The 13,840-nt window shown below is 47.0% G+C and overlaps 1 protein-coding gene across 1 annotated transcript; it reads left to right on the plus strand.

Annotated features, from left to right (window-relative positions):
* The first annotated feature begins 156 nt into the window (after positions 1 to 156).
* On the plus strand, positions 157 to 11,009 carry vps11 (VPS11 core subunit of CORVET and HOPS complexes). Its single transcript, XM_086179411.1, has 16 exons — positions 157 to 354; positions 1,136 to 1,284; positions 1,384 to 1,519; positions 1,603 to 1,766; positions 2,407 to 2,654; positions 3,283 to 3,484; positions 4,339 to 4,490; positions 5,035 to 5,221; positions 5,396 to 5,539; positions 6,378 to 6,569; positions 6,661 to 6,822; positions 6,906 to 7,039; positions 8,288 to 8,490; positions 8,609 to 8,780; positions 10,030 to 10,252; positions 10,386 to 11,009. The coding sequence occupies exons 1-16, from the start codon at positions 213 to 215 to the stop codon at positions 10,548 to 10,550; spliced, it is 2,775 nt and encodes a 924-aa protein (XP_086035537.1). The 5' UTR covers positions 157 to 212; the 3' UTR covers positions 10,551 to 11,009.
* Positions 11,010 to 13,840: the final 2,831 nt, after the last annotated feature.

The following is a 13,840-nucleotide window of genomic DNA, read 5'->3' on the forward strand; positions in this document are numbered from 1 at the left end:
GAAAAAGAAATCGAGCCACTGTTCAGATAATGTGGAGAGGTATTTATTCCTAATTAAAAAAAACATAGCTGCGGCCATTTCATCTCAGCTGGATTGTAATTTTGTTCATATCCAACGGCAGGTTGTCAACTTGCAAAGCTTCCGGTTTGGTCAGGTGACTGTTTTGTCACATGACACATTGACAGCTTCCGTGCACGGCTACCACCAAAACAATGGCAGCGTTTCTGCAATGGAGAAAATTTGTCTTCTTTGACAAAGACACGGTGAAGGAGCCTCTGGACAATGGCAAGAACTTCGGTCTCCCGGGCGGAATATCGGCTTGCGACTCCGGGCGGGGTCACATTGTCCTCGGAGATATCCTTTACTGTCGGAGCTAACAGCTAACAGGCTAGTCCAGTCCGGCCGGAGGCAGCTGAACCTTGAAACGGTCGGGTAAGAGTTCATCACCTGTAGAAATGACTCGGATCGATAAGAGAGACGCAACATGCCGCTGCCAGTTATAGCAAGATCGTCCAGGTGCTGAATATTAAATACTGCGTCACGTCAAACTCCGTTAAAAACCGCAGGGAGACTCATGGCCTCAGTGACTGAGCTCAGACTCAATGAGTTGTCAGCGGCGATCGTTTACGCAACGGTTTACAAACGCTGAACAGCTAACGGGGTACCTCGCAGACAGCTGTCGATTATTTGAAGGAATAATCCGACCGTCGAACCTTCCATCTGTTCTGCCGTGGTCCCTGAGCAAGGGTCAAGAAAGAGCTTCAGCACTGAGAGCAGAAATGCACGCAGAGTTAAAGAAACTGACGAGGATTTCAAATGTTCCTCATTTCTCAAACTTCAGGGATCAGAGGAAGTCACAAGCTATTCTGAGTAAGAATCAGAAAACTGCAGGTGATGCTACCTGGCCAGCAGAGGGCACAAATCGCTGAAGGACGCACATGCAGGTGATCTGTTTACAGGTGTAATCCACCTTTACACATAACGGCTCGGCAGAATTGTCACTGAGCAAATGGTTGCATCTTTCAAGTGGTGGCTTGAGCTCTGATGCACCGTAATCTCTGCTGGAACTTCCACTCGTCCTCGTCACCTCTTGCTACAACTGTGTGAAAGAGCCCTTAACCCCTGATAATGTTACATATGGATGGAAAGATCTGGCTTTTGACACGATCCCTGCAGTTGACATCGTTTCAGGCCTATAAACTGCGGGTAACTCACCTCTACCAGCTCAAGCAGCACAGCATCCTTGTAACCGTGGGTCAAGATGAACACGGGATCAACCCTCTAGTGAGTGTTCCAGTTCCCCAGGGAACTCTAAACGGCAGGACACTGGTGTCATGGAAGGAATGGGACCACCTCCCCTAATCTCACTCGCTTGTTTCACAGGTAAAAGTCTGGAACCTGGACAAGAAAGACAGTGGAAATCCTCTGTGCACCAGGATTTTTCCTGCAATTCCTGGCAACAAACCAACAGAGGTGTCGTGCCTGAGTGTCCATGAGAACCTCAACTTCATGGCCATAGGTACAAGGTGGAGATGGAGCGAAAGATCGCCACACGCAGCGCTTTTCCTCCCGAGCTGTAACAGATGCTGCTTTTCTTGACAGGCTTCACGGACGGCAGTGTTGTTTTAACTAAGGGCGACATCACCAGAGATCGTCACAGTAAAACCCTGACTTTGCACGAGGGAACCATCCCAGTGACCGGCCTGGCCTTCCGCCAGGTGGCAAAGGTCACGCATCTGTTTGTTGCCACTCTGGAGAAAGTCCATGTAAGTCTGCTGCAAGTAGCTCTCATACACGGCAAGACGGCAAGAATAATAACAGAACAGCAAACAAGAAAAAAAAAAAAGGGATATTCCTGAGGTACGATAAGGTGATGGACTCAGTTTAAAGCACACACGTATTCATAGGTACAATGATAGATCAATGAATACAAAATACTTCAGTACAATCCTCAATCTTAATATACCCTGAATTCAAGCGTTGCACCGACACAGTTTCTCTTGTCACCCCCGCAGCTCCTCGTCTTTCAGGTGAAGCTTCCATGACTGGACATCACCCTTTGCAATTAGTTCAGATTTAAATGAATTCCTTGGAGTCCTGACATGTTTTATTAGGTGCTCTGCTCACACTAGAAAGATGTTGAACTCCAAGCTATCATCATCATGGAAGTCCGTTCTCTGTTAGAAGTGTTGAAACAGTGTGTGTGTCCTGCAAGTGGCACTCCAGCGCCTCCGCCTGGTTTGTTCTACTGTTGTAGTAAACGCAAGTCCTTCCTCAAAGTGCTTGAAATTTACTCCAAAAAAGTAGTTCAAATGTTTTGTCTCAACTTGGAAGCGACTGGAGAAGCCTCGACCTGAGCCTTTCTGACTCTGTAGATAAGAATTCCTTTCTTCCCTCCCTCCCCAGTGCTACACCCTGTCAATCAAAGACTACCCGAAGGTGGAGCTGGACACTCATGGCTGTGCCCTGCGCTGCTCCTCCCTCGCAGACCCCTCCCAGGATTCCCAGTTCATAGTGGCTGGTGATGAGTGTGTGTACCTGTACCAACCTGATGAACGAGGGCCCTGCTTTGCCTTCGATGGAACCAAGCTGTTGGCACACTGGCATCGCGGATACCTGTTCCTGTTGATTAGAGATGCCAAGTCGCCCAACAAGTAAGACCAACACTGCATCGGATGGATGAAGGTGAAGCACTAAACAAGGTGGAGCCCAAGAGTCTCAGGGGGTGGAGGTTAGAGAATGGCTGATGGAAGCGGGACATGGAGGACGGCACACATGTATGTTATTTGGTTCAAGAGACACGAGAGCTCAAAAACGATAAATGTCACCTGAAAGACTTCCAATTTGACTTGGATTGATTTCATTTCAGACATGAATGAAGTCTGGAGTTGTGTTGACCAACAATATGAGGCTGCTGTCGCGCCGATATTGAGATCCTCAAGTGGGAAGTCCCACTCCAACCCGTTTCCCTGCATTTCTCTAATTCAGTGATGCAGGTGTATCAGTACACTAGAATCCTGACACAGGCTTGTTCACAACGCCGTCTCTAATTGGTGATCAGCTAGACAGGTGATGCTTTTAGAACCATGTCACAATTTAATGTGTGACTCGCTGATGAAACGGGTTAAACCCCAGTTCGTGACATCATGCTAGGTGTTGTGCGTAGTTTCCACAGGTGCGACAGGCACAGGTATGCCAGCAGGGCTCTCTGTCCAAGGGTGTGGGCCCGTGGTGACGTCCTACCGTCTCTCAGAAGGCTGCCTGTCTGACTTCTCTTCTCAGGACAGCATTTGACAGCAGGGAGAGCTCTCCCTCAGACAAGCAGCTCCTGACCATCTATGACCTGGACAACAAGTTCATTGCCTACAGTGCCTCTTTTGATGATGTCATTGATGTGGTGGCGGAGTGGGGCTCCTTCTACATCCTTACCCGAGATGGTAAAATGTTTGTTCTCCAGGAGAAGGACACGCAGACCAAACTGGAGGTGAGTGCAGAGGTGACATTCTGAGTGGTTGGGTGACGGCCGAGAGTGGGACTGGTGACATCAGTGAATGGCCTCAGTGTGGTTACTCTGCTGTGGATTTGTTGTGGTCTGAACTGGAGTTTAAAGGTACACGCTATACTCAATAGAGTAGTAGAAATACTCCACAGACCAGAACATCAAACCCTCTTCTTGTATGAGCCGTCTTGCTCCAGCGCCAGACACTAGCAGACTGCTTGCTTGGAGGCAGAGTACCTTTTGTTGCGTTTGGCTGAGTGAAGTTCAGTTTTATTAGCCTTCTGCTACTGTGCGGCTCAACGTTAAAACCAAACGAGCTCACTGATTGTTCAGAGGAATTTGAAAATGTCAGTGTCTGCCACAGTATTTTTGTAGTTTGGAAATGAGTTAAAATGAACGCTAAAAGATTCAGCATTAAATAATTAGTTTCAGTGTAGTATTTGGGCTAGAATCTACACCTTACATTCAGGTATGACGGGCGTATACACGGAGGACCAGGATCCTGGAGTTGCAGTACCGGCACCTCAACAGAGGTGCAACTGGTTTGTCTCCTGATGACACAGTCAGAAAGTCCCATGAGCACATCGCCAGATTCACAGGCAGTAATCACATTGTGATGGCCGGCACAAGGAGCGAGACTCAGAAAGTCGTCTGCAGAGCCATACAAATTGAAATAATTCACTAATAAGTTAATAAATACATAGAAAATAAACCATAGCTCGTAAAAGAATCGGTGGTCTGTGGCCCTGGCTGGATCTTAAAGGGCGGCGCCTCCGTGAGCATGCTTGTTATTTTGGGGGGTTCGCAGCAGGGTTGTCAGCCTCCTGTTTGTCTTTTAGATGCTGTTTAAGAAGAACCTGTTTGTAATGGCCATAAACCTGGCGAAGAGCCAGCACCTGGACAGCGACGGGCTGTCCGAGATCTTCAGGCAGTATGGCGACCACCTCTACCTGAAGGGAGACCATGATGGCGCCATCCAGCAGTACATTCGGTACCTGCACCTCCCGTTGCCGTCCCATTTGCGGTGTTGGACTCGACTTATGAGTCACTCGACTGTTGGTTGGTTGCTCAGGCTGCTAGCAGGTTTATGCTGAAACCATGCTGATCTTTACCAGCCTGCTGGACCGGTGTCACATGGACCAAGAAAGAACCTATGGAATTCTGGGGCAAATCTGAACACATTGACATTTATTGGTGTTTTGTTTGACGGACTTCATAGTCATGAAAAACCTAAAAAGTCACGAAATTTGAAAATAGCGATTTTCTGTCCTTTAGACTGTATCAAACCATGTAGCCTGCTGATTTTAATTAAATGTACAATCTTAAATCAGGAAAAAGACAGTCTTCTCAGATTATTCATAAAAGCGTGAAGGTGTCAGAATGTCTTAGAAATGTGTCAGTACAAATTGTGTATGGATCTGGATTAAAATATAGTTAAAGCTTGAAAAACAACCAGCCATCAGGTTCTGAGTTGATTTTCTAATTTTGCAGCTGTGAACTTGTGATTCCAGTCTCCTGCATGAATGTTCCCACAGCACCATCGGGAAGCTCGAGCCGTCTTACGTCATCAGGAAGTTTCTGGATGCACAGAGGATCCACAATCTGACGGCGTACCTACAAGCTCTGCACCGGCAGTCACTGGCCAACGCCGACCACACCACGCTGCTGCTGAACTGTTACACCAAGCTGAAGGACAGCTCCAAGCTGGAAGAGTTCATTAAGGTAACGGGGGGGGGGCTGAGATTTGAGGACACACGCATGAAAAAGTGGGGACTTTTACAGGCACAACTAATATTTGTTTTCTTTGTGGGTGGTAACAGGAAGTGCTCCACCTGCTGGAAGCATCCCTGCAGTGTTAGGATACCAATGTCTTTCCATGTCTTCTGTTGTCAACAGAGCAGTGAAAGTGAGGTTCACTTTGACGTTGAGATTGCCATTAAGGTGCTGCGGCAGGCCGGCTACCACAGCCATGCTGTTTTCCTGGCGGAGAAGCACATGCACCACGAGTGGTACCTGAAGATCCAACTGGAAGACCTCAAGGTGAGAAGCCCTGCCAGCGGCCGCCTGAGTCAGTCCCATCCCTTTCCAACACCCTTGAATTGGTGTTGCACTTTGGTGCGTGAGGGCAAGTTCACACTACAGGGCTTTTAAAATGGTCATGTTGCTGTTGGGCTCACACGACGCAACCTGCTGGGGTTTACATGACCGAGTGGTGATAGGGGCTTCGCCTCCTCTGTCTGTCTGGTCTGCAGTTTGTCATGGAAACACACGTGAGAGGTGATCATGAAAATATGCGACACACACAGAAATAAAAGTTGCTATTAAAGCCCAATTCAAATGTCATTTGATGCCACAGACACTGGTCCATTTCACGGAGCAATGGGAATTCTAGACATGAAGGACAAGCGCAACATAATAGAAGTGCAACAAAAAACGTATTGAAATATGTGCGTGTGCCTGGCTGGGTGAACCCTCACGCCCCTCAAGATCAGAGTGTCTTCAGTGTCTGACTGGACCTGTGGGGAAAAGCAGTGCTTCAGTGGAGCCGTCCTTGCTTTCACACCCCCGTCGTGAAGGAGGGGGATGTTTCCCGATGATTGCGGTCTATTGGAAGCTCCATCTTCAATCACTCCATTGCAGTGCGGGGGTGCACAGTAAATCTATGAAACCAGGCCCTGATGGAGCTGCTGAGGACTTTTACTCAGCCTGCAGAATCTCTCCAGCCTTCCCAGGAAGTCCAATTTGTGTGTGAGATGGACAATAGGAAATAAAATACATTCCATCCTCAACCTTGCACCCAAGGATAGGATTCCAGATCCTCACTGGTTGGGATAAGGACCCGCCTGTTCCACTCTCCTGTCTCTCCGTTTCCCTCCAGAACTACGAAGAGGGGCTTCGCTACATTGGACGTCTACCTTTTGAACAAGCAGAGAGTAACATGAAGCGTTATGGCAAGACGCTGATGCATCACACTCCTGAGGGTACCACGCTGCTCCTGAAGGGCCTGTGCACCAACTACCAACCCAGCGGGGACGCAGGTGAAAGAGACGAGAGGAGTCAGGTCTATAAGGTGTGTGTACGCTTTGCTTCGAGACACTTAAGTTATTTCCTACCTTCTGTATTATTGCTTTAAAGATGGCTCGCATTTATTTTGGTTTCAGGCCAACTCTGAGGAATTCATCCCAATTTTTGCCAACAACCCTCGGGAGCTGAAAGCCTTCCTGGAACACATGATCGAGGTGGACCCTCGCTCTCCGCAGGGTGTGTACGACACCCTGCTGGAGCTGCGTTTGCAAGACTGGGCCCACGAGCAAGACCCTGAGGTCAGCAACGCACACAACGTTTCACCAACTGCAGAGCTCTGATTAGTTAACAGCCTTGTTCTCTTCCACTGAATGTTTGATAGAGGAAGAAGATCCTGCAGGGGGAGGCTTTGTCACTGCTGAGGAGGGACAACACCGTGTTTGATAAAGCTCTGGTCCTCTGCCAGATGCACAACTTCAAAGAGGGAGTCCTCTACCTTTATGAGAAGGGCAAACTGTAAGTGAGAGTGTGTGTGTGTGTGTGTGTGTGTGTGTGTGCGTGTGCGTGTGTGTGACAGCAGTTAACAAAGCGTGTGTGTCATTTCTTTCATCATTTGCTGTTTCTATGTGTTACTGGGTTTTGGACATCAAACTGAAAGATGCACCAGTCACCAGGTGTGTTATTATGGTGGTCCTCACGTTTTAGTTTGTGGATGACTCCCCATCATCATGGAGTAGTAATAACTTGTGAACAGACACAACAAATGCTACGATCTTTCTGACATCACCGCACTGGGGGAAGGTGAGAATGAGCAGGACAGGACAACACAGAGGTCAAGAAGGGTTTTTTCAGTCTATACTTGAATCCTGATTTGGGGCTTTCGAAATTTATAATTCCCTCTGGTGAGAAAACAACTCCATGGCTATGTAGCCTGGATGCGTGTCAGAGCCTACCTACCTAATCTTGACCCTGGATGTCATCGCATGTCAGGGCCTACCTACCTAACCTTGACCCTGGATGTCATCGCATGTCAGGGCCTACCTACCTAACCTTGACCCTGGATGTCATCGCATGTCAGGGCCTACCTACCTAACCTTGACCCTGGATGTCATCGCATGTCAGGGCCTACCTACCTAACCTTGACCCTGGATGTCATCGCATGTCAGGGCCTACCTACCTAACCTTGACCCTGGATGTCATCGCATGTCAGGGCCTACCTACAGTACCTAACTCTAACCCTGGATGTCATCGCGTGTCAGGGCCTACCTACCTAATCTTGACCCTGGATGTCATCGCGTGTCAGGGCCTACCTACCTAACCTTGACCCTGAATGTCATCGCATGTCAGGGCCTACCTACCTAACCTTGACCCTGGATGTCATGGCGTGTCAGGGCCTACCTACCTAATCTTGACCCTGGATGTCATCGCATGTCAGGGCCTACCTACCTAATCTTGACCCTGGATGTCATCGCATGTCAGGGCCTACCTACCTAATCTTGACCCTGGATGTCATCGCGTGTCAGGGCCTACCTACCTAACCTTGACCCTGGATGTCATCGCGTGTCAGGGCCTACCTACCTAACCCTAACCCTAACTCTATACGTCTGGGCCGCAGAATGTTCTCTTCACAGTCAACTCTCTCAGATTTATTCAAAGTTTCATTTTTAATATTCAGGGCGTTGGACGGTAAACTAGATGATAATCCAGCATAATTTCATGGTTACTGTTGATAATGTTTTGTATATTGTTTGCATTTTTCCACAGGTACCAGCAGATCATGCACTACCACATGCAGAATGAGGTGTATGGGAAAGTGGTGGAGGCCTGTAAACGCTATGGAGACCAAGAGGGCTGCCTTTGGGAGCAAGCGCTGGGTTATTTTGCAAGGAAAGAAGAAGACTGCAAGGCCTACATTAGTGAGGTCCTCCATCACATTGACCAGAACAATCTGATGCCTCCGTTACTCGGTGAGCTGCTGGAAATGAGATTTTAGTCCCTCGTGTCTGCTTGTGACCAGAATGCCACATAAAACGAAGTGTCATATAAAAAGGTATTTCTTTTGTTTGTGGGTTTGTGCGGCTGTAGTGGTGCAGACTCTGGCACACAACTCTACAGCCACGCTCTCTGTCATCAAGGACTACCTCATCAACAAGCTGCAGAGAGAGAGCCAGCAGATCGAGGATGACGAACGCAAAATCCGCCAGTACCGTGAGGAAACGGCTCACCTCCGCTCCGAGATCCAGGAGCTCAAGACAAGGTTGGTCATGGGAGGAGTTTAAGTTTTGGACAGTGTTATGTAGACCAGGGGCTCTGCTCCAGTATGTGCTGAATAGCAATTCAAGGTAGTGATTTTCTCAGATTACCTGTACTGCTGGTACTCCTGATCATTTGTCCTGGGTAAACCGATCACAGGTGCCTCTCCACACTTCTCCTCTGATGACTTGTGATCAGATCTCACTTCCCCACTCAGTATGCAGATACTCAGCTTCAGCAGTTGTTAGACACATGATGTGTGAGTCCGGTACTCAGATCGTGCGGAGATGATGTGGCTCTTAAACACGTCCACTCCTGTAAGTCACTGCCTTTTGAAGTACTCGAAGCACCAGTGTCTTGTTTTGGAATATTTTTCTGGTTTATTATTTATTCCTGCAGATGTAGAAGGAGAGATCACCTTCCCTGTTTCCAAGCTGGAAATTAAAAGCAGTAGTAAAACGATAGATCAAAAACACACGGATCAGTTCTGTTCCTCTGGGTGTTCCTGACAAACCAAACCACCCGACATGTTTGATGCACATGCAGTGCCTCTGTCTCCATGATCAAACCATGTGATAACGCGCCACTGTTTTTAGTTTGTGGAGAGAGAGCAGGACTAGCAACCTGTCCGGGGACTGCTGACTGACTGGTAAAATAGTACTGTAGACACATAATACACAGATACTGCTGTACATTATTCATCGTTCAACTTGGATTTATCTCAGGGTCCAGTCTTGCTACTGTTACTGATTTATGAATGAAAACATTGATTCTCTCTGGCTCAGAGAAGTGTCAGCTCAGTAATGCATAGTAAAAGTACCATTGTAAGTCGATCGCTCACAAATGTATTTTTCTCACGTCAACTTCGATCTTTTGGATGGATTTTGTAGCTGCTGGGCAACAGCAGGTTTCAAGTTCGGCCTCATAGTGTCTGAATAATCTTGCTAACAGGCAGGCAACCAGCACTGGAAATGAGGGAGCAGACCTGGAGGAAACAGGACTGACTGTCCTTCCTGTGTTAAATGTTGACTGTGTTGGTTGATATCATTCCACGTGTGTTTGTTATCTGAACAACTCAGAGATGAAACGGCCCATGCAACCAGAAGATCCCACAACATCATTTTGTGACTTCAGTTACTCACACCTTGTCTTGTTGAAAGGCAGCGTTTGAGGGCTACGACCATGTGGCTGCTACTCAGAGTCAGAGTTTTCCAAAGAATACTTCTAATCTTTACCCCTACATTTTCTTCCAGTGCCAAGATATTCCAGAAGACCAAGTGTAATATGTGCAACAGCCCCCTGGAGCTGCCGTCGGTTCATTTCCTGTGCAGCCACTCGTTCCACCAGCACTGCTTTGAAAGCTACGCTGAGAGCGAGGCCGAGTGCCCAACATGTACTCCAGAGAACCGTAAAGTCATGGACATGCTGCGAGCCCAGGACCAGAAACGTGACCTGCATGACCACTTCAGTAGACAGGTACCTCTACTTTGGACCAGAAGGATGTGAAACTCCTCCACCCTTTCAGTCTTCACGATTTTCTTACTCTTCTTTCTGTTTGGCCATCAATAAAATGTAAATAAATGCAAACTCTTGTTTCCTCTCTCTTCAGTTGCGCGGCTCAAATGATGGTTTCTCAGTAGTGGCCGACTATTTTGGCCGAGGAGTGTTTAACAAACTAACTCTGGTCACCGACCCGCCCGGAAGCAAACCTGTGGGGAACCTGGAAGTCAACCTGCAGAGAGATCTTCTCATTCACACCAAGAGGAACTGCTAGGGTGCCTGCTCCTGCTCTGACTCCCACCAGAGAGGTCTCACAAGCGCTGGGTCTGGACCACCTCCACTGATGCATGGGCCTTGGCTCAGCAGCATAGTTGCTGCCTGCTTTGATTACCTGTGATGGACATGCGTACAGGAATGCTCTCCTAGTCTGAGTCATGATTTACTGAGCAAGTGTCTAAAATGTCCTTGAACATGCAATACTTCATGTTACACCTTTGAGAATACCGCGTTGGTGTACTCGCTTGTCTTCTAATGTAACCTTGCACAATCATCTATCACTAATCCGTATTTTATGTCTGGATCAAAATTGTGGAATAAAAACTCAAGTGTCTCTCCCGCGTGGGGTTTTCATGCAGTTGCTCGGTGTACGCAAGCTCTCGGCGTAGAAATAAGATGCCTTTGAAAAAATGTAATAAAATAAAATCACATGGCAGCTGCTAACTTATGCCAGCTGCTCCAATAAATGGATCAAAAACCAGGCGACTTCTATGTCATCTTTAGACAAAAACTGACAATGGCATGGACATGGATTGTGAGCAACCGACCTTGGAGGACTAACTACATTACACAAACCACAATAAATAACAATAATGCAGCCGTTGAAATGTTTTCCTCCTTTTCACTGCCTGCGTTCAGATGATGTAATATTGCACGTCAGGCAATGGAACACAGTGTTCTTCCTACATATCCCAGAGGCCTCGTGCACACATCTCTCCTCTTGCAATACATTTGATCCTTCCAATTGCTGCAGTTTGTTTTTTCTCTTTTTTTGTTAATAATAAAGTTTTGTAACGCTGCAGAAGAAGCAACTGCTGCTTACGACACCCAACAGGACGAGGCAGCAACAGCACCACCCACTGTGACCTCAGTGAACCGGTTATAAAGAACAAGCGTCACCCATCTTAAAAAGTCAAAATGGAAGTTTGTCTTGAAAGATCATACACATGCACATAGAGACCATGTATAGAATATATAAAAGACTTTAAATGGGGTTATTTCATTAATGTGCATAATAAAATGTGTTGTGTAGATACACGCAAGCTAATGGTCATAAATATAGAGAGCTTTTTTGAAGTAACAGCTTGTGTGTACGGCCATACCACTCTGAGCACGCCGACCTCTCTGGGAGTACCCAGGGCTGTAAGCTTTTTCCTCTGCAAACGGCACTTGTTTGCTTCTTCAAAATACTTCTACTTTCTGTCGGAACAGTTACAAAAAAAGACATAATTATCTTGTTAATTCAGAAAAAAAATACAGCATTGTCTTTGAGACAATCAGAAAAACAGCCCTGATCGGCTTTTCTGTCTGAAACCTATGAAGGCAGCTGCCTAAACGACTCCAACCACTCGTTTCGATGCAAGCTGATACTACAAATCTTTTGATGAGATTATTTTCCTCAAAGACATCTGCTGTTTTTCCTGTATTAACAAGATAATTATGTCTTTTTATAACTGTACAGACAGAAAGTAGAGGTACTGTGAAAAAGCGCCGTTGGGAGGAGAAAAAGCTGACAGCACCTGGTCTTGCCAAGCGGTCTACCAACCAGGTAGTGACCAGGCCCTGCTTAGCTTCCAAGATGAGATGAGATCGGCATGTTCAGAGTTGTAGGCTATACCAATATTTTCTCTTCAAAAAAGGTTTTTACTGTCCATCCATCCCTCCATGTTCTCCCTCTTCTCTGTCAGGGTGGTGGGGGTGGAGCCTATCCCAGCAGCCTTCCCCCTGGACAGGTCACCAGTCCATGGCAGGGCCAACACATATAGACAGACAACCATTGGCTCTCCCAGCCACGCCTACGGTCAATTTAGAGTCTGGATTAACCTGGTCCCTCTTGATGTCTTTGGACTGTGGAGGAAGCTGGAGTACCAGAGAGAACCCAGCAGGAACAGGGAGAACATGGAGACTCACCCAGAAAGATCCTGTGCTGCAGCCGGGGCTCCACCCTCAACCTTTCATGCTGGGGGGCCACAGTGAGGACCACTGCTCCACCGGGCCGCCTCCCTATCATACACCTTAATGTCAAATGTCATACCAATGACAGTCGCTCCTTGGGAGGTTGCTGCCTTGACAGAAAAGATGTCTGGGGGGGGGGGGGGGGGGACAAAAACAGGACAGGCTGCTGGTGTGGCAGCGGGAGGCATGAGAAGCTGCATGAGAAGCTGCTGTGAGCGACAGTGCTAACCACTGCACCACCGTGCAGCCTCGCAGCCTCCTTACATAACTAATAAAAACCAAACAAAATAAGCAACAACAGATGTTTAGGCATTTCTGAATAAGGTTTTTTTTTTCTTTAAATTGATTGGTAAAATAGAAGTTCAAACACAAACACATACAACAGTACATAGACGGAAGAGGGGAGTTTGTAAAAGCATCGTCCACATGGCTTTGGGGTCGGTTGAGTTTTTGATAGCCCCGTATATTAAACAAGTTCACCATGAAGGGTGCACTTACAGGGGAAGAGGGTTTAGAGGCACTGAACACCCATTTTTTGATGAAACATTTGCCTAGTAGGAGCAAAGGGTTACTGTAAAAATATGTATCTGCTCTTTTCATATCAAATCCATTCACACCAAAGGGAAAGAAACAACCATGAAACAAAAGGAAACCTCACCATGATGGTGAGTGTCAGACCAAAGTCCAGACCAGAGGTGAAACACCTGCAACATCACTAAAGCAGACGTCTTGTTTGAGTCTGTTCAGTCCCTCCGTGATCAACCACAGCGTAGTTCCTTACTACGTTATTACTTCTTATGTTACTATGTTATTAGTGAGAAATGATGATGATGCAGTAATTTGCCCGATTTTTTTTTTTACCTGGAAATGTCGTCATTTGATGTCTACGCCTCCTTACTGGACGTGGACCACTTGAGAAAGGTCGTTTCCCGACGTCATCGTACGTGGACCAATCACGGGGTAGTGCGTGGCGCGTTGTGGGCGGGCCTTAGAGTGGTCGTCATTGCAGAATGTTGCATTTGCGTCATTTGCGTCAATAACCGGATGTTACGGCTTTTTCTTTTAAAAAATAAGACACAAGAATTTTAATAAACTATCACCTGCAGCGTTTTACCAACAACTAGATCATTCTCCTCTTTCTCACCTGCAGTGTCCTTTAAGAATGCACTGGGTAGTTAAATACCACCATGTTCTACGTATTCCCCTCACTCATGTTTGACGTGTTTTTGGGCCGTGACGTAAAATATTGCTAATACGATGACATGGAAATGTCATGCATCTTTGTTTTATTTTTTGAATTAGCTAATCTCGTCTTCATCAAGGCAAACACTC

The sequence above is a fragment of the Aulostomus chinensis genome, chromosome 15, assembly GCF_037954235.1.
Source record: "Aulostomus chinensis isolate RoL2024-O1b breed Wild chromosome 15, RoL_Achi_v1.0, whole genome shotgun sequence".
In the NCBI taxonomy this organism is placed as follows: domain Eukaryota; kingdom Metazoa; phylum Chordata; class Actinopteri; order Syngnathiformes; family Aulostomidae; genus Aulostomus; species Aulostomus chinensis.